Below are 19,770 nucleotides of genomic sequence, written 5' to 3' on the forward strand. Positions count from 1 at the left end.
CATCAAGCTCATTGCAGTCGACATTCCCCTGGCGTGCAACCCACCTCGCCACATTCGCTTGCGCTAGCATTCTGTCCTCACGGCGCGCTTGGATATCTGATATCGCTTACCCCATAAGCCCGGATCACCATCACTACAATTGACCTTGTTGCAGCCAAGCCGCGCAATAGCATTGTACTTACCACATCCAAAAAGTATATTGCGGCCGAGGTTAGACGAGAGTGAAGCGCTTCAGTGGAGAAATAACGGCTTATTTACTACAGGCATCCAGTTGCAAAAGCCCTAGACCATCCGACCCGAAACTCTAGGCGGTACGGTACCCAAGCAGCTCGTACGGAAACAAGGAGCGTTCTGGAAACTAATTAGCTCTGTCCGCACTACAATCTAGAGGAAAGCAGCGCAACAAATCCGTTTCACTGGCCTCGTCTCTCTTGTACTGGCTGTAGTTCCACTTCCACACCACTGCGCCGGCAGAAAGTAGAACTTGCAGTCTGCACTCTTCAAACACAGGGACTGAGAACTTTCAATCATGGTGGTTGATAGAAAAATCACCACCAAGTACCGCATTGGCGATGACGTTCCTTTTCATTTTCTGTGGTATCTGGTAATAGCGTCCTATTTCGTCAGTCTTGTCGGAGCCTATACAACCGTTGAACTGCTTCATCGGAGAAAAACCGGGAATGGGTGGCTGAGCTGGTAAGAAAGTGGCGATACTCTTAGCACCTCGAAACCTCCATGTTAACGTAATTGATAGGCTGCAGCTCGGAGGCTGCTCTGTGTCCTTTGGATTAGTCGCCATCTGGTGTATGCATTTCGTGGGGAACCGTGCCATCATCCTTGGTGATAGCAAGACTGAAATCCAGCTCTATTACAATCCTGGGTTCACTGCACTCTCTGTTTTCCTACCAATTATCTTCCTGTTCTTTGGCTTTGCTGTTGCTGAGCGCTTTACTCGCACGAAAAGAAGTCTTTACGGTGCTCTTACGGTTACCGGACTGGCAGCAGGACTCGCCATCACGGGAATGCATTATATCGGAAACTTCGGGACTACTAATTACTACTTATCTAATAATAAGAGTCATATCGTCGGCGCCGCGGCGATCGCTGTTGTGGCCTGTTGGTTTTCGTTCACTTTGTTTTTCCACCAGAAGGAGCACTGGATAAACACCTCGTGGAGAAGGATGTTAATCGCTTGCTTGCTCGCGGGAGCCGTCTCTGGGATGCACTGGACTGCAACAGTAGGAACTAAGTATGAGTTGAGGGGCTACCATACTGGTAGTGGCGCCGACAGGAATAATAACTTGATCGTAGCAGTGACCATGGTACGTTTAACGCGGAATCCTTATATTTTTTCTTTGGCTGACACGATTTAGTGTTTGCTTGCTTGCGCAGTATGCTTTTCCCTAGCGTTCTTGATACAACGCCGACGAAGGCAGCTTGCAGACAGGGCGCAACATGTTGTTCTGGCCTCTGCCACGTTTGACCCAGACGGAAGGCTTTTAGTAACACAGGAAGGACTGATGCCTAGTCATAAGATCACTAAACAGTACAATCAGCGGGTAGGTTGGGTGTTTCTCGACGTAGTTACTGATGTAATTTACTGTAAATATACTGATTTCTGTCGCAATTACTAGTCCTTCAACGACGAATTCAACGTCGCACATCCTGTATTCCAATGGATTTTCAGAGTAACGCGCAATTGGCAAGGCGTTGCAGATCTCGTACCCGCAATGAAGAATCATCTCCGTTCGAATGGTAGCTCAAAAACTCCAACCCGTCCTGGTAGTTCGGAATCTCGTTCGACCTGGGAGGAAGTGAACGGAGAAGACGATTACTCCGCAATCTTTCGAGAACACTTCTGCGTTGCTGCTTCAGATCTTGCAGACCATCTAGATACTTCACTACCGGACCTTGGCGTGCTTTATGAAGAGATTCTGATGACAGGTACCCTCATAGCTGAATTAAGGACAAAGAGGACAAAGATAGGCGGCTCGAAAGATACCCTGACCGCGCAAGTCACAACCAAGCCTGCGGATATTGAGGCAGGCCTCGTCATACCATCTTTATTTGGGAGGGGTCAGCTCCTATTTATTGTGCGAAAAGTAGACAAGGCAGAGGCCTCACGATTGATGAATATCGGGTATCGGTTCGCTCATACAGATCAAGTTAGCGACTTACTAGCTCGTAGTATGCAGATCAAGCGTACAGACCTTGTCAACACAGTCGAGAAGCTACAAACGTACTGCCAAAGAGAGCCATGTGTCCCTCCAGCGGGAACATACCTGGCATGCTTCGCGCTTCGGCCAGCTGTGAAAGCATCGAATGGGAATTGGGACATCCTCGTACCCAAGGCAAATCCTTGTCGACTCCCAATGGTGTGTTTATCATCGGAGCAGCTGGAACCGTGGCAATTGCAGTTCCTTGGCCGATTGGATGGCCTTTCTCTAACGCAATGCATGCAACAGCTTAGCAGCAAAGCGTCGGAGGATTCGAGCAAAGAGAACGAATTCATTAAAGAGTTGCGTAACGAAGTCGTAGCACTTATTGATGAAGTGCCGGAAACTTTCTTCCGCCAAGCTATTTTCTCAGCAAGACCCGTTAGGACCGAATGTATCGTTCCAGGTGACGATGTCCCTAGTCAAGTCACTGTCATGGCCTTCTGCATCATTCCGGATGTCCACAGCGCATCTGTGAGGAGTAATACGCTGATGTACACACCATTCAGTTTCTTTAAGTGCCAGCAACGCGTCTATACTGGTTGTCCAGACCATGCGGTTCTTGCCAGAAGGAACCACAGGGAGTTTGGTTCCCTTCTTGCGCGTCAAAGGGAATTGGCCTCAACAGACCCATCATCCAAAAGAGGAAGTTTTGTGCCGCCAGTCTCGGTCCGTGTCGTCCGCATGTGGCCGTTTTCTAAGAACGCCTCTCCACGAGATACCATAATGCAGCCAGACAATTCTTCGGAGAAGCAGCTGGTGCAAATTCCTAGCCAGGGAGAGGAAAACAACACAAGCCATGCATTTGGTGGTATTATGGTCAGCCAAGATATTACAGTCAATGCGAATAGCAGGTCTGATTCGCAACTGGAATTGCGAGATCTAGGGGTCCGGTCTGAGGCAGGCGTTGCGGCGACGGAACAGCCAACATTTGCAGACGAGCTGTTCAAGATCACGTCGTCCAAGTGGCAGAGGCCTTGAGCTCTGACTGCTCCGATACGGCCTCCCTTTTCTGGTCTGTACTCTGGTTCGAACTATTTTCAGTTGCTGGTTCTACCCCTATTCTGTTTTGCATCGACTCTTGCGGGCAGGGTCAGTGTTTGATACGCTGTCTTTTACTCTTGCATTATCTTGGCTAGGAATATGTTTAACGGCATTCACTTGGAGATGCCTATGTTGCTCTGGCGAATTGTGTCTTTTACATCGGAAGATATCCAAGTAATGATATGGGTTGTATGGGCGTTTCCAGGCGGGCTTGTAATCTCATAAGCACGATGTATGGAGGATAATTACATAATGTAATGGAGATTTATAATTAAATTTCAAAATAGTTCCCGGTACAATATTGATCTGTGACAGGAGGTTGAGCGAAGGTGTGGAGTTCGGTCTAGGAGAAGCAAAACCGGCGAATCCTCGGACAACGACCCTCAATCCAAAAAATACATCCCGCGATGACAAAACTCTACAACTCCGCGCCTCGTCCTCCATTGCCTGACTAATTCCCATATAACAGTCCCAGCCGGCCGCAACCTCCGAACCACCAAAAAACAATCTCGTGCCAGCTTCGTCCCCCCCTTTCACCGGTCGACGCTCTCGAAATCCCGCTCGCAACCCACCCCTTCCCCGTCGGCCCTCCTGAAAGAAACTAAAGAATAAAAAATGCCTCCCCCACAACAACCAGACGGCTCATCGCGGATGCTCACGCTCTCACCCCTCGCAACACTGCAGCCGGCATCGACGGCGCGCACCTGGCAGACGGCATCGCACCCCACGCAGCCCATTGTAGCGACAGCGTGCGCAGACCGCACGGTGCGCGTGTACTCGCTGACGTCGTTCACGCTGCTGCACGCCGTCGGCGGCGGGCACAAGCGCAGCGTCAGGGCCGTGAGCTGGAAGCCCGGCAGCCGCGGGCAGAGCGTGCTAGCGACGGGCAGCTTCGATGCCAGCGCGGGGGTGTGGCGGCGGTGGGAGCGCGGGGCGGGCGACGCGGCGAGGGACTTCACGCGGGAGCGGGGGCCGTCCTTTCCTGGATCCAGCGATGGCGGGGATGGCGGTTCTGAAGAGGAGGACGAGGAGGAGGACGAGTACAATTTCAGCTGCATCCTGGACGGGCACGAGTCGGAGATCAAGAGCGTGGCGTGGAGCGCGTCGGGCCAGTACCTGGCGACGTGCTCGCGCGACAAGAGCGTGTGGGTGTGGGAGGAGCTCGACGACGACAACTTCGAGACCGTCGCCGTGCTGCAGGAGCACGAGGCCGACGTCAAGTGCGTCGCCTGGCACCCGACTGAGGACCTGCTCGCCAGCGCCAGCTACGACGACACCGTGAGGCTGTACCGCGAGGACCTGGACGACTGGGTCGCCGTCGCCGTGCTCCGCGGCCACGAGCGCACCGTGTGGTGGGTCGAGTTCGAGGGCCCCGCCTCACCGGACCTGCCGCTGGCGGTGCCGGATGCGGGGGCAACCGGTTCAGGCGCCATTGTCGCCGGTGAGGCGGAGATGGAGCGGAGAAGGATGCTGCTCGAGGCGCGCAAGCGTGCTGGGCCGCGCCTCGTGTCGTCATCGGATGACTGTACGGCGCGGATCTGGCGGCGGGTCCCAAAGGAGACCCAGCAGGGCGGTCCTAGTGCGGGTAGCATGCCGAGCATCCTGAGGAGTCATAGTGTCGAAGAGGAGTGGGTCCAGGAGGCCATCCTGCCCCGGCGTCACGATAGGGCTATCTACGCTGTTTCGTGGAGCCCGAGGACAGGGATGATTGTCAGCGCCGGCAGCGACGGCGGGATCATTGTCTACAAGGAGTGTTGGAGGGGCAGTAGTGCGTCGAACGGTGTCCAGGAGACCGCCGTAGCGGCGGATGCTGCCATTGGAGATGGCGAACGTAAGGATGAGGCGGAAGCCGCGGAGCACTTGACAGGGGCAGACGCTTCGTTGACCGAGTGGGTCGTTGTAGCGGAGATAGAGGGCGCGCACGACGTCTTCGAGATCAACCACGTCTGCTGGGCACGGAGATGCGACAAGGGCAAGCGCAGCGAGGACGAGGAAGTCATCCTAAGCACTGGTGATGACGGAGAGGTCAAGGTCTGGACCTTGGAAGAGCGGAGCAGCACCGGACCTTGATCTCAAAAATCACCACAGAAAAGGGGCACACATCTCATAAAAATGCCAGAGCAAGCGCAAGTCAGGAAACATGCAACTTGCTCAAAAGCCTATCCAACTCAAGTTCTGACTATATGTAGGTCCTCAATCTATCTAAACCTCAGCGGGGCGGGACAAGGCAAAAAAGAAAACTCCCTGAGTCCTAACATATTCATCATCCCTCTGCAAGCAGAGGCCGGGGGTCCGAAATAGGAGGAAAAATATTATTCGGACGGTGTATCTCTAAAATCAGCACCCTCTCCTAACGCTCCGCGCAATGCCTGAATGCAATCGCTAGAAATAAAAGGGAGTGTTAGAAAATGATGCAAATATGCCTGCTGTTACCCTAAATACTAATGGTCCCAAAAAATTAATGATCCTCCTTTTTACGCCCTTCACCTCGTCATCATGAAAAATAAAACTGAAGCGTGTGATGGTGGTGGGGAACATATAAATATAATACATCATTTAAAATTCGTAATGCTTGTGAGGACAGTAGAAGTGAAGTTTTGGAGTCCTGGCCTCATTCTAACGTAGATGCTTCCGGCGCCTGCCCGGTCATTTGGCGCGCGCCTGGCTGTGGTGACGGTGACGGAGATGGTGTTGAACCGGTTGTGGGAAGTGAAGGTGTCGTTGACTCATTTTTGATTACGAGTGGCTCGCTGGGTCTGCTTTGTCGATCATCGGAGGGTCCGTCGGTAGTCCTCAGGTTTAATGCGCTGTCTTTCTCTTCAGGGAGGACATAGACTATGGGTCCCCATATCCGCCAATGTAACACCGCAATGTGCGTTATACGGTGAATGATATCTGTTAAGCGATCTGAGGGCGAGGATGGGTTTTGCTCATTGGCAATTCGCTGGACTACTACGTTCATATGTGACGGAGGTGGAGGTGGTGGAGGAGGTGCCGAAGGAGCGATGAGGGTGCTAAACATCTCCATTGGCGAAGAATTAACATGCCTGTTTGCACAGGCTAGTATTTCAGGAAGAATTGTTCCTCTCAATACATCTGCGTTGTGAGCAAATACGCCGTGGTGAGGCGAGCATAGCATAGCTCGGAGCATTTCATGTGCTTTTTGAAGTAGATGTGCTTTGTAGGAGTGGGTGTAGCCGCAGAGATTGAGTGCATGTCGGACAAGTTCCACAGCCACGTAGTCGATGTTGACGATCCATTGACGGGAACTGTAGTTCCTATCCTCACCAACAATGGCGAAGAGGGAGTTACGAAGATTTTGTTGGGCGGTGTGCGGAACTGACCCTCGATAATTCATTTCTCGGAGAAGCCAGGCGAAAACCTTGCAGCACATGTCGAAGTGAACTATATCATGGAGTTCTGACTTGAGCGCACGCAACCGATCCTGATCGAGATAGAAAGTCTCTGGGAAGTCCTTGCTCGGGCCGTTGCTGAGGAGGATGTCAACTACGGCTTGGACGAATGTTTCAAATTGAGCGCGCCCAGTATCTTTGCGCACATATGACGGAGGTGCGCTCTGTCTCATGGCTTTCTCCTCACGTGAGTACCATCGCTGTGCCCCTTCCACATTTATACGACCGCGAGCAATTCTGGAAAGATGGTATTTCTGTTCGAAATTAATGGTATCTTCAATTAACAGTGCGCGAAGGTTTCTAATTTGATGATTTGCAACATCCTATGGCAGTCAGTATGATGAATGGTTCTGTGTTGTGCATTGCAAGAAACTCACTAATTTCATGGCTTCCAAAATCCCGAGCAACTCTCGTAATCCGCGAACAACTGAGTCTGAGCTAGAATCCTCAACACCAATTCTCGTGGACTCCACCATCTTGTCAACCCAGCCATCCCGCATCGGTGCACAGTGCTCCTTCAAGAGATGTGCTAACCATTCTGAAAGTCTGACCAAATCGCAGACACCCTTCTCGATCTGTTGCATCAACATGGAGACCTCTAAATGTTCATCAACTCTTGCCTGGTCCCTGTCGGGTACCAAGTTCTTCAAAATTTCCCGAATTGTATTGAACATGAGAGGAATCCTCTTCTTACTAGCTGCAACTAGCACTGGCCATGGTGCATGCTTTGGAGAGGAGCTACCGTTGAAAAGATATGTGTAAAGTTCGAGTTCTGCTGTCAGAGCATTCCAGTACTTCTGTGCAGCCTTCAGTTTCTCTTGTCCTTTCGCTCCGTCCAAGTTTGGTCGGAAAGACAAATCACGGTCGAAGTTGACGTCATGTCGTAGCTTCAAGTTCTGGATAATGTTGGTAATATCAAGCTCGCTCAGCGACTGTTTTGTTATCGGGGGATACAACCCAGCCGACAAAAAAGCATCTGCTGGATGCTGTCCTGGCGAGGGAGGAAGCATTATATTGATCAATTCGGCGAGCTGTTGTTGAATGTTCTCATCAGACGGTTGTATTCTAGATGCGAGTTGTATTCTGGATGCGCCCACAGATAGTGTGGCAATGGTTTCGTCATCTTCCCCCGTAGACCGACTTTCTTCCTGTGAATGGTTTGAATTGATACTATCCCTCTCATCATTTGCTGGCAGGGCCTCCGAGTCATTGTATCCCCTGTAAGATTCCGATTCTTCCATATTTCTTTCGGCCGGCTTACATACTGCAGTAACGTCGGGACATGTGCGGTACGTGGGGTGGTCAGCAGACCCGCAGCTAACGGAATTGCTGCGGTGTGCTTTCTGCTGAGTCCGCGAGCTCATCTTTTGTTGTCGGCGAGGGCCCCTGCCCTGTCGTTCTTGCGAGTTTCGGCGATTGATTGCGGTCATCGACCAAAGACGCAAAAAAGAGCTGAACTGACAAGCCGGAGAGATTTACTGAACAGAGATAGGGAGATATGGCTGCTGATGTGCGAAGCAGGTGCGAACACTCAGGAGTGCGCAGGAAAGGACTAAAAGTGTGTACTGGGACTGGTTAGCTACCAAACAATACAAGGTGATACGCGGTTTGTCGAGACACAAGCCGAAGTGCTCAGGAACGTGTCGGTGGGTTGTTTTACTTGCGAAGCGGAAAGCTGCATGAACCAGAGGCAAACCAGTAGATTGGCCGCTCCCAAGTCAGACAAGCACCACGGAGAAGGATGGAGGAGGATGAGGGACGCGTCTGGCTCTTGTGTATACCTTTCTCATGTGTTCGTATCGACGGCAAGCGGAAGTGGTGCTAGCATGGGCTTTCAGGGTCTCTCGTGTTGATACATTGCCAGGAGGACAAAGTGCGGGTTAATTAAAGACAGATGCAGGCGGCACAGTACGTTTGCGGAAGTAACGAATTGAGACAAGAAAGGATAAAATAATTCAAGGAGCGGAGAATTATTTTATTGAAAGTTTTGTGCTGAAACGTATGTAAGATGCGGAATTCAGACGCAGACTCGTCCCTTTTTAAGACCTAGCAAGGTAAGTCCGGGCTTGCATTTCTATTGACGTTCATTTTAGAAGGTGGCCAGAGCATGTAGCCGCTGTGGCGATCTCCAGACCGGATCGTGGATACAGCATAAAAGACCAATTTTGTGAATGATCCCATTACTAGTATCAACAGGGCCGCCTCTGCGAGCGAGAGTGCAGCAGGGCATATCATGCACACCGCTCACGGAGTGGAGAGAGCTCGATGGTTGCAGAGAGCGCTCGCGCCCCAGGGGTTGCACCACGTTGGGCGGGCGGCCGGGAGTAAGCCTCAAATTTCGGCTTTGCCATTCGGATCCCGGCCAAGCGTCAAAAGTGAGGCTGCTACGGTAGGGCGAGATAGCTGAGCGAATAATGGCCTGTCCGTTCTTGCACACGTTGAGGAATAAATCCTGCAAAAAGCAACAAGCTATGGCCGCATATCCCACGGTCCCAGCTTTGCCACGGCTGCATGTCATGTCAGTGTCAGCGCCTCTTGTCATCAGCTCTCTCTCTTGAAGCGAAATGTGCTGCTGCCAGGTTGGGAGACGCCGCAGACGGAAACGAGGGGTGCAACTCGAGAATATGCGACATGTTCAGCTTCGGCTCCAACTTGGCCCGTCGCTCTTGCTCTCGTCCCACGCCTGAGGGCAAAGAGGGCAAAGAGAGCCCATGGATGTGCGCGGTATGTATGAGTAACCGCAGTGGCGGGACGAGTATGGGGACGAATATGATGATGGGAGTGCCGCCACGGCCGATGCGGTGCAAATGCGCCAGAGTCCTCGTCCCGGGTCATCAAAACAGATCGGCGCCCATTGCACAGACGGTGTGCGCTGAGCCCCTCATTCCGACTTGGGTCAAGTGTACGGGTTTGTCAGTGCCTCGGGGGGAACCTGGAAGAGACGCGTGGAAACAGTGCAACGAGTAAGATGCAGAGTCCGGTAGTTAAGTGGCTCTTTTTATACTCCGCTTGTTGAATGGGGATCCTGACGGCAGTCCGAAACGACAAGACGGTTTCGTAGTTCTTCACAAAGTAGCCAAGGAGCCAAATTAACCAACATGCTGCAGCGGCAATACAGTTCAATTTATGTTCGGTACAACTGGACAAGGCGACGAGCCCTGTGTCTAGGCAACAAGGCGGACCGTATGCTAACCTGATGCTGAGCTAGGGTATACCATGACTAGAACATATATACTGAACCCTGAATGGTCTGTTTCACTGCAAGGCGAAGAGGGACAGGTCCTCTGACCACGACGCTTCATGCAATCGCCCTCACAAACCGGATAGTTCTGTTTCTAATTCCAACAGCGATCCCTAGGATAGCACCCGTTCTCAAAGTAAAAGACCATTTGGCCGAAAGCCTCCCTTTATCCACTCGCTCCCGTCCCCTTCTACCACTTGTTGCCCCATCTTCTCCGTATCCATCTCTCTGCTTTGAGCTCTTCCATCTGGATCTGTCGACACATACCGCACATCTGACCCGTCGCACCTACTCTCGCTTTTCGCTGGCCAGGCGGGCAGATCCTCACAGGCCGTCTTGCTAACGCCACTTGACAGGGCTGTTGATACGGCCGGCAAGGCATGCAAGGGCAGCCGCAGGTCGGATATGCAAAGAATATGTTGCACATAGTAGGTTTAAAGTGTTTCCGAGTGAGCTCCTAGGCACCCAATTTCAATCTCAATCCTGACAAGGCTGCTGATACAAGCCAGCGCGTCTATCGATCTTAACTATAACAGGCTGACACTGCAGGATCAAGCAACTTCTGGTTGATGTATTATTGCCACGAGCTGCACGGAAGGACAGTGCTTGCTGACGCAGCAATACAGGGCTTCTGAATATTGAAATGTGTCAGCAGAGAAAAGGTTAATCTGCTCGCAGCAATTTCAAAACCAAGGACCTGATTATGAATGTCTTAGATATGGAGGTAAGAGGTATTAGTATTCGGGTGTTTCCGAGCCTATACTTATGAAAATGAAAGGGTAAGCGCATCGTAGATAAAGAAACTCAAGGGAAATAGCTGGGGAGATTGCACAATGACAACTTAGGAGACAGCTGGCAATTTGAGAGCTCTGCTTGAATGATGTTTCGGAGGATAAGCAAGCTGCAGACTAACATGGAGGTGCAACAGCAGTATCATTTGTTGAAAACCCAGAGAATCTTATCTCGCACGTAACTATGGTATTACATAGACAGTGAGGGTGGCGATTTCGCACATGCTTGTCAGACAGCAGGCTAGCAAGCCAATAGGCGATGCGGGCCGGCCCGTTTGCTTGCCTGTTCTTGTAAAAGTATGAGAACACGCATGGTTAGAAAGATAGCAAGCCAATGAATGAGGAGAGTTGAAATTTTGCTTCCCTGTTTCGATTTTGAGGCGTCGTGATTAGGCTAAAAACGTGTAGTCAAGAATTGCAAGGCTGATAGACGCGGAGCTGGAACAAATAAAAAGAAATCTCCGGACCCGCAACCTCATTGTCTACTGTACAGTTGGGAAACATCACGATCAGTGTAACGTTTAGAACTGAACGTCCATCTCGTTTCCCACTTCATCTTGCTGATGTTTGCCCTGCCGTCCCCGTGGTGGCTCCTTAATGCTCCGCTCATCTGAACTACCCTCGCCACTATCTGGGCTGTCGGGTCTGCTGTCGTTGAGATTACGCCGACTCCGAGCCATCTGTTTGTAATGTCAGTGGAAGCTCACGCCACGGTATCGTAAGATAGTGGCGGGTAAAAGCGATTTCACTCACCCAAGACCGGACACCGCCAATCAAGCCAAGGCTATATCCAGCTGCGAAATCAGAGGTTCCTGATCCATTCGCGTTCGAAATCTTAGGAATTTCCAAATGACTTAGACGTGACAAGGCAGAGGGTGATGCGGTGGAATATCTCGGGGAAGTTGCTTCGGCCTCATTCTTCTCTGTTGGCGTCCGTGCAGGGCTTGCAGGTCTGCTTGATTGCCAGAATTGACGCAGATCTTTTCCCAGCTCTTGACCCGTCGTGGTCCAGTTAGTCTTGATGTTGTCACGCAACTCGGCCATGTTGCGCTTAATCTCTAATTCATGCTTCTTCAGCCAGGATACATTCAGCTCTTTCCGAGAAGTTCCACGGTTGAGCTGTCGGGTGATGTATTTATCATAATCGCGAACGATTCTAGCATTGTCAATGCAGGAACTACGGATTTCGGGAAGATAAAACTTACTTCGTAATAATGCCTGTTGTGCTGAGACCTTCTGTTCTCTGAGTGACCAGGAACATACCTTTCTCTTTGATTGGAGCATAGATGTCATCCCCCTCTTCCGCTCCGTAAGGGATGTCATCGTGAGCCACATAATCAATCTTATGTTTTTCAATAAATTCAGGGGCATCTGCGATAATCCACGGGCAATCTTCAACTACTTCATCAACCCACTTACAATGCCGAACACTCTCCGCTCGTTCTTTTGCAGAAAGGACAGTGAGTCCCTTCCTCCGATGTGTTTCCTTATCACCAGTAACCCCGACAATGAGGTAGACATCAGGGAATGCGGTTTTGGCCTGTTGGAGCTGGCGCATGTGTCTATGCAGTCAGGTCAGCGTCTGGATTTATCCCCTACTCTCTAAACCGAAACATACCCAATGTGGAAAAGGTCAAAAACTCCATCGGCGTATACTCTTACAGGGCGACCAGTGGGAGGCGGGTTGGTGTGATAGCCCACAGGATCCACCAGCCCGGCCTTAGGTGGGTCCTCCATCCTCATTGTATCTCTTTCCCCATTCTCACCATATTTGACAGCATCCAGAGCCGCTTTTTCCTCTCTACTCTTGTTTGATGAGCCTCGTCTGCTCTTTCGACTGGGCCGCGATGCAATGCCTTCTCCCTCTCCATCAACGACATCATTCTGCTCCTCCCCCCTGTGATCCGTTTTGTGCGACCGCACCCGCTTAGATGGAACATGGCAAGAGTCTGACTGCCTTTGCTTCATGCTGCTTACTTCTTGGAGCACCAGATCTTCGGCATCTTCACCGGAAGCGTCTCGGGATGATGGTTGAGGGACGTCCATGGCTGTGCTTTTTACGGAGGATATGGTGGTAGATCGCTTGCGCTTGGGGGGCATTGATTCGAGATCCGTATATGTAAGGTAGCGCAGGTCTGAAAGGAGAGATACTTTTCCAAGAAGATTTTAGGGAAGCTACTGCCGGGTGAAGTGTACTGCGATCAATTGGCGGAACGCGAGGTAGATGACGTGAGAGAAGGAAAAACTGCAGGGAAAGACGCAGCTTTGCTGAGTTTCAATGCAGGAATATGTATTTAAGATAGTCCAGTGGCTGTTGGACCTTTAGGAGTTTTCGGTTAAAAAAAAAAGGGTGAGGAATGTCAGCGACAAATGCACCACAATTTCAAATGCCTTGCTTCGATCATCTTGGCGCTTCTACGTCACACACTGGAGGATCCCAAGCAGCCTTACGCAAGCATATGTGGAAAACATCAACTTTTCTAAATTTCAACTTCTTTGCATACATTTCTCCCGCCCAATGTCGAGTTCTTTATTCGTTTGTGGGCTTTCGCGAATGCCTAGTATTGACGTGCATGAGGTCAGAGCCCCAATCTAAGACTGCGTCAATCATTACTGGGGGTAACCATGCTCTTCGGATCCTCCTCATTTCCTCTCCAGGAGATCTTTAGAGCTGGTATTTCCATCGCTAGCTTCAAAACTTCTCAACATCTTCAAGCCATTTGCCTAGCTAGCATGCCACTTTATAGCTCCCTGATATCATAGCTTCGGAATGTCTTGCTTGTCAACCCGCCACTTCTCATGGTAGACCACTGGAGCTAGATGCGTCGCTCTTGGGGAAAGGTTGCATTTCAGTGCTAGCTATGCTGCTTTCAGACCCTTTCAAAGCGACCTCTGCTATGACAAATGCCGTTCTATATATACATTGGATAAGCCACACTCTGCTCTCCGCATTCCCCTGCTGTAGGCCAGTCTTGGTTTCTTCTACTAAAACTATTCACCCTGGATTATAGTCATCACTGCGCCTTCTGATATAGCCTCCATATTACAATGCCTTCCTCAACGCGCTCTTGAAAGGAAAGACCTGCACCTTATCCCAATCCCAAACCCCGCCCGTGACGTACACATCATTCTTGAGCCTCTCCATCACCTCCTCCTTCGAGTTTGCTCGGATGAGCATCGCGCTGCCCTTCATCTTTGGCGTCTCGCCCTCCTTAACTGGTTCTTCGAGAAAGACACCTACGAAACGTAAATTATCAAGCTGCACCAAGACCTATGGAGTGGTTCTTCTGCGGAGAGCGGCAAAGCAAAAATTAGACTAACCCCCAAAAAGCCAGAAATCCTCAGGGTCATTCTGGAGATTCTGCAGATGCTCCGGACGCACGTTCAACCTCTTTTGAAGCGAATCCGGAAAGTCCGGGCACATAACCAGCCACTCATGACCCGTAGAAGTTGCCATTGTTTTTCGTATTGAATCTCGGCAGAAAGTGCCTCGGGAGTTTCGTACACCTGTTGTGAATAGTAGAGTCTGGGAGGAAGACTTGAGGAGCTGACAAGTGCGAAGACTGATGAACTGCATGCGTCTAGCTAGAATATATATCCCAATTGCGCGGCACGATATTCTCCGTGTCGCTGAGTGGAATATTAATATGAGAAAAGTAAGTACCTAGGCAAGTCGCTGGAAGGGCGTGGTCACCGGCCAACCCTTGGTGCGGAGAGGTTCCGCAATTGACACGGTGGGGCACACGGATCGGGAGCTTGAGCTTTTTAATCCACCAGCCATATAACGTTTCAAGTCTGCAATATGGATCTGAAAACCTTATCACGGCGTATAGACTAGAGCTTTGCCATCCGGGCCTGCATAAAATGCAAAGGTAATGCTATCGTAAACAAAGTGTTCTCACGAGACTAGAGTTATTGGTTGTTACGCCGACAAGCAGTATGTATAGAGATTTCAAAACCACGCCTTATCCCATGTTCTTACTTAACGCTCAAGACCTAGAAATACAGGCCAAAAAGAGATATTTGCTTTCCAGTACCCAGGCCCCAAAACTGTATACATGCATATGAAACAAGCAAGTTATAGCTTGGCCTTTGGTTGCTCTTGTTTGAACATTGCCTCCGCCACTAGTCTGCGCTGCACTTTGCCAGTCGCCGTTTTGGGCATCAAATCGGTGAAGAATACCTGTGAATCATTAGTGATTTTTCATGTTGGCTGCGGAGGTTTATCACGCATACCTTCCTAGGAAGCTTGAACTTAGCGACCTTCTCCGCCATCCACCCTTTGAGCTCATCCCCACTCATTTTCTGGCCGTCTTTCAATACAACTGCGACCCCGATATCTTGCCCATACGTTTCGTCAGCCATTCCGAAACTAACGGCTTCGCTAACTTTGGGATGAGAGGCAATGATGTTGTCCAATTCTATAGGACTGATTTTCTCTCCCCCCTTGTTGATAAGTTCCTTAATGCGGCCGGTTATGATAACATATCCGTCTTTATCTTTCTTGCCCTGGTCTCCAGTCCGGAAAAACCCTCCTTTAATGAAGGATGACTTGTTTGCCTCAGGGTTATTGAGATAGCCTTTGGTGACATTCTCACCGCGGATACAGATTTCTGCCTCAGTACCTTGCGGTACTTCATTCCCCTCCTGATTGAGAATCTTAACCTCGACACCCTGACCGATACCGACACTCCCTGGTTGACGTTTGCCTGGCGGCAGAGGGTTTGACGTCATTTGGTGCGCTGCCTCGGTCATAGCGTAAGCTTCTAGTACTGGGGCATCAAAGGTCTTCTCCAATTCGTGGAAGGTCTTTGGAGACAACGGTGAGGAACAGGACCTAATAAAACGTATGTTCGGTTTAGGGTTTGGTGGTGGGTTCTTGAGGAGGATTTGGTGGATTGTAGGCACGGCTGTGTACCAATTTGCTTTATACTTGATGAAGTTTCCCCAAAACTCGGAGGCAGAGAATTTCAGTGGTACAATCACCGAGCCGCTAGAGGCCAACGGTGCCAAGAAGCCTGCGAGAAGCCCATGGACGTGGAACAAAGGCATGACCAGGAGAGTACGATCTTCTGGGGTTAACTTGTACGTCGCCTGGATATTTTCTAAATACGCATAAGACACGATCCCAATTTGTGGATGGTCAATAGAGCACTTACTCATTGTTCGAGTCAGATTCCGATGGGTTAATGGAACCTACCAATGGTCAGCCTCGTCGGTCAGGTTGCGTAGATATCGAACCTACAGCCTTCGGTCTACCTGTTGTTCCACTCGTGTGGAGCACCAAAGCGACATCGTCCGGCTGGGCTTGCTCGACCCTTTGGTTTCCTTTCCCCCGGAGCTTCCCCTGCTCTTTCACATCAAGAACCACCTCTATACCGTTATAATAACACTCCGCAATAGCTGCTTGGTATTTCCTAGCCGCTTGGACAGCAGCTCCGTCTTGTGCGAAAGAGCCCTTTGGTACAAGAGCAACAGCTGAGCTCAAATCGTCGATGTAGACTAGTTTAATAGGCGGTCAGCCACGCTGGGTTTGTTCAAAGTACCGGGGGCAAGGAAGACGGGTCGCAGGTGGGAACATACATTCAAACTCCGATTGCTTGTATGCTGGGTTCAGTGGAGCCGCAATGGCTCGTTGCCAAGACGCAGCAATAAAGGCCACGATGAACTCATAAGAATTCGGGAGCGCTATTGATACCGCGTGCTCAGGCCTTACACCCAGAGCAGCGAGCTTATGCTGAAATGATTTGACATCGGCTGTCAATCGTTGATATGAGATTGTGATAGCAGGGTAACCAGGCACAATGATCGCTGTAGCTTGAGAGTCCTTCTGAAAGGAGTTCGCTAGTGTTGTAGCCATGGCGAGGGTATTACTCGTTTTCGGAAAGAGGTGAGCTATTATGAAGTCGACTACGAATTGATTAGCAATTCAGATAATTCTTCTGAGGAGTGAGGAGATCCACTTGTGCAAAATATACAGATACTCAAGGAAGTATGTCAAACTGTGACGATCAAGTCCAATGGCAGAGGCCGGCTCTGATTCAACTCTTTTATTTTCAATTCTTAACCGTCACGCATGACAAGTCGGAGATATGGTTCAAATATAAACTTCTGACTAAGGTACGCGATAACCTTATTCCGAGGTCTTCTAGACTTGGCATCAGCCTTGTTCTAGATGGACAGATTCAACCCTCAATTTATATACACCTTTCCAATTCACCATGGCCTCCAACACGAATCCACCTTCTCGTGGAGGGCTATCTCTCTATGCGAATCTTCTCAATCAACCCTCCGGCGCGTCGACCTCTAGCACCATCTCCAGTGCTCCAGTTTTATACAAACAGCCAGGGAGTGAAGATGCGCAGAAGCAAGAAGAGAAGAAGAAAGTGAACTCTGGTAGAGATACTTGAACCCTTATGGACACATATTAGTCTGTTTGCTCACGCTTCTCACTTGACTTAACCAGCCGCTTTACTTTTCCAGCCTACGAAGAGACCTCAGATAGCATCTCAGAAAGCGAAATCAAAAACGGCATTCCCGAAGCCTTCTCCTCTTCCCGTAAACTCGAGTTCGCCTGATCCTGGCGCAAAAGCTGCTGCCCAAGCTCAAGCCGCTGCCCCAGCTGTGAAAACAACGTTGGCAGACTGGACGGCAGACGATGATGACGTGAATGGGTTTTATATGGGTGAAAAACGGCAGCGCGGTGGGCGCAAAAAGAGGAAGAAGAACAAGGAAGAGGCTCCTGTTATGCAAGATTGGGATGATATATACGACCCTGCACGACCGAACAACTATGATGAGTATAAAAACAGCGAAGAGAGTATCCGTGAGATTAGAGATTGGAAGGACAGACTGTACGCACATCGCAGGGCACGGCGTCACAGCAGCGACGATGCCAGCAGTGATGATTACAATCGTACCAGGCCAGGTGAGAACAGTGACCTTATTTTTTACGCCCCGGCTTTTTGTGAAGCAACCTAATAGCTGCGTAGCCCGATTTGCTCCACCATCAAAATACTCCTTTGCTCCTCCCCCAAATCTAGATTCGCTAGGCGAAGCTCCGCCTCCGCCTCCGGCCGATATCTCAGATGCTGCAACGGGGGAAGATGCATATGCACAACGCATTCGCCTAAGCCAAATGGCACAACAACAGCCTCCTCCCCCTCCCCCTCCAATAGAAGCTCCTCCACCTCCTTTGGAGCCTGTAGCACCTCCGCCTCCACCTCCACCTCCACCTCCACTTCCATCTCAACCCCCAGCGACAATCTCCCGGGCTCCTGTACGCTACAACCTTCCTGCCCCATCTGCAGAAATCCCTGCCTCCGAAGAGGAACTTGAAGAGACACTGGCAGAAGTCGATAGCCCCGCTGTTGACGCACCCAAAGACTCGCCTGCAGATGCCCCGCGTTCCAATCGGCCCGGTCAAGCCGGTTTCGCGCAACGTATCATGGCCAAATATGGCTACGTCAAAGGTAAAGGTCTTGGTGCTAACGAGAGTGGCATCATCAATGCACTTCAGGTTCAAGTGGAGAAGCGCAAGAAGCTCCCGGATTCCGAAGGTGGTGGGTTTACAGATCGCGGGGGCAAGGGCAAAATTGTTGGCGGGAAAAAGGCGAAGGGAACTGAGGAGAAAGAAGGCAAGTTTGGCCCCATGAGCGATGTGGTGGTAGCCTGGGGTATGGTGGACGGGCTAAACTTGGAGGAGGAGATGAGCAGTGCGGATGGAGGGATCAGGCAGAAAATTGGAGACGCGTGCCAGGAAAAGGTGAGACCCGTCTTCCTCCAAACCACGTCTATAGGTTTTCTAGGTTATATCAACCGATGTGTGAACGAAATACTGATCTTGTAGTATGGCCGCGTCGAACGAGTCTTCGTCCACGAAAACATCGCCGCGGAAAGTATCCCCGTCTTCGTCAAGTTCACAAGTCAGCTCTCAGCTCTTAGGGTAAGTCTCCACTCTCTGTTTCTTTCGTAAACTGAGCTCACCTAATACTTAACCAGGCTGTCACCGCTCTTGATGACAGTGACTTCAAATTCAACGGCAACAAGGTCCGTGCGCGCTTCTACAACTCCGAGAACTTTGAACAAGGGATTTACGAATGACACGATGAGCGAGGAAGTGAGTCTATCCTATAGGTTTCCCAAAACCCAAAAAATTGTACACTATCGGCTTTCGGTGTTGGGCGGGATCCTACAGCTAGCAATCTCTCCCTGGGTTTAGATCTTCGTCTTTTTCTCTCGATATCACAGTCTTCTAGCTGCCGAGAGGTTAGTAGCGACCGAGAAATCCTTCAAGAGATAGGGTAGGTAAGATTATTTCGATTTGAGGTTAAAGGTGTAATAGTCACTAGGGATTTCGGGCTCGGAGTATAAGGGTTGAATAACTGGTACTTTCGCCCTGTGGCCGATATCATCTTCAGCCACAGCCATTCATGCAAGGTTATAACAATATAGAAACTCTTCAGCACTCACCATATCCTTGTAGAATACCACCACAAGCCCGTGTCAGATCCCACTAAAGCAAACCACAGATACTTGATCTAAAGCTCCAGTGTCAGAATGCTTAGTCATTGTAGATTAGAGGCCTTCACATCACAGGTAACTTCAAAATCAGCATCCTTAGGAACTTCAGTGAACCAAAAAGACGATGATGAAGGAATTGCAACAATTCCTCGAATCATACCTGAGCAATGAACCAAAAGCTTCTACAAAACCAAGCAGATCAACTAAATCTAAAACATCGAGATTTGAAGAGACGACCATAGTTAAAGAATCAGATTAATACCTCAAAACTTTCCAAAAGCATCAAAGGCCTCCGCTCCTGGCGCTCCGTTCCCTATATTACGCACCAACATCACCGGAAATCACAAAGCAGCAAGCACAAAAGGTAAAGCCTAGAAGATAGATGCACATGTCCCCCATCTCCATCCAGACCGAATATACATCCAAAACCCCCTCCCCTACAAACAGAGAGAGCGAGCTGCACGCTTTCCCCAAGCAAAACCCCATCGTAGTAAGCCCAATTTCTTACACGCAAGAGTTCATATCTCAAGCAGACAGGGAAG

The 19,770-nt window shown here is 50.2% G+C and overlaps 7 protein-coding genes across 7 annotated transcripts; 3 read left to right on the forward strand and 4 right to left on the reverse strand.

Moving 5' to 3' along the window:
- Positions 1–529: 529 nt before the first annotated feature.
- Positions 530–3,197, forward strand: K441DRAFT_563428 (uncharacterized protein; the record flags this gene model as incomplete). Its single annotated transcript, XM_067643611.1, has 4 exons — positions 530–696; positions 755–1,322; positions 1,374–1,559; positions 1,635–3,197. 4 exons carry the CDS (start codon positions 530–532, stop codon positions 3,195–3,197), a joined length of 2,484 nt encoding a protein of 827 aa, XP_067503422.1.
- Positions 3,198–3,911: 714 nt separating this feature from the next.
- On the forward strand, positions 3,912–5,330 carry K441DRAFT_562883 (WD40 repeat-like protein; the record flags this gene model as incomplete). The annotated part of the gene is made up of 2 exons (XM_067643579.1): positions 3,912–5,042; positions 5,097–5,330. The coding sequence occupies 2 exons, from the start codon at positions 3,912–3,914 to the stop codon at positions 5,328–5,330; spliced, it is 1,365 nt and encodes a 454-aa protein (XP_067503423.1).
- A 541-nt stretch (positions 5,331–5,871) lies between these two features.
- On the reverse strand, positions 5,872–8,037 carry K441DRAFT_563359 (Tcp11-domain-containing protein; the record flags this gene model as incomplete). Its single annotated transcript, XM_067643607.1, has 2 exons — positions 5,872–6,996; positions 7,051–8,037. 2 exons carry the CDS (start codon positions 8,035–8,037, stop codon positions 5,872–5,874), a joined length of 2,112 nt encoding a protein of 703 aa, XP_067503424.1.
- A 3,189-nt stretch (positions 8,038–11,226) lies between these two features.
- On the reverse strand, positions 11,227–12,805 carry K441DRAFT_563208 (uncharacterized protein; the record flags this gene model as incomplete). The annotated part of the gene is made up of 4 exons (XM_067643598.1): positions 11,227–11,385; positions 11,459–11,861; positions 11,911–12,267; positions 12,324–12,805. The coding sequence occupies 4 exons, from the start codon at positions 12,803–12,805 to the stop codon at positions 11,227–11,229; spliced, it is 1,401 nt and encodes a 466-aa protein (XP_067503425.1).
- Positions 12,806–13,463: 658 nt separating this feature from the next.
- On the reverse strand, positions 13,464–14,429 carry K441DRAFT_660716 (uncharacterized protein). The gene is made up of 2 exons (XM_067648752.1): positions 14,027–14,429; positions 13,464–13,942 (listed from the first exon to the last, which is right to left on the reverse strand). Exons 1-2 carry the CDS (start codon positions 14,160–14,162, stop codon positions 13,749–13,751), a joined length of 330 nt encoding a protein of 109 aa, XP_067503426.1. The 5' UTR covers positions 14,163–14,429; the 3' UTR covers positions 13,464–13,748.
- Positions 14,430–14,513: 84 nt separating this feature from the next.
- K441DRAFT_611959 (acetyl-CoA synthetase-like protein) lies at positions 14,514–16,769 on the reverse strand. The gene is made up of 6 exons (XM_067645597.1): positions 16,669–16,769; positions 16,289–16,615; positions 15,951–16,207; positions 15,865–15,901; positions 14,942–15,810; positions 14,514–14,888 (listed from the first exon to the last, which is right to left on the reverse strand). Exons 2-6 carry the CDS (start codon positions 16,563–16,565, stop codon positions 14,784–14,786), a joined length of 1,545 nt encoding a protein of 514 aa, XP_067503427.1. The 5' UTR covers positions 16,566–16,615; positions 16,669–16,769; the 3' UTR covers positions 14,514–14,783.
- Positions 16,770–16,900: 131 nt separating this feature from the next.
- Positions 16,901–19,171, forward strand: K441DRAFT_660718 (uncharacterized protein). Its single transcript, XM_067648753.1, has 5 exons — positions 16,901–17,101; positions 17,172–17,633; positions 17,698–18,470; positions 18,555–18,650; positions 18,707–19,171. The coding sequence occupies exons 1-5, from the start codon at positions 16,927–16,929 to the stop codon at positions 18,806–18,808; spliced, it is 1,608 nt and encodes a 535-aa protein (XP_067503428.1). The 5' UTR covers positions 16,901–16,926; the 3' UTR covers positions 18,809–19,171.
- The last annotated feature ends 599 nt before the right edge of the window (positions 19,172–19,770 follow it).

The sequence above is a fragment of the Cenococcum geophilum genome (assembly GCF_001692895.1).
Source record: "Cenococcum geophilum 1.58 unplaced genomic scaffold K441scaffold_24, whole genome shotgun sequence".
Lineage (NCBI taxonomy): Eukaryota > Fungi > Ascomycota > Dothideomycetes > Gloniales > Gloniaceae > Cenococcum > Cenococcum geophilum.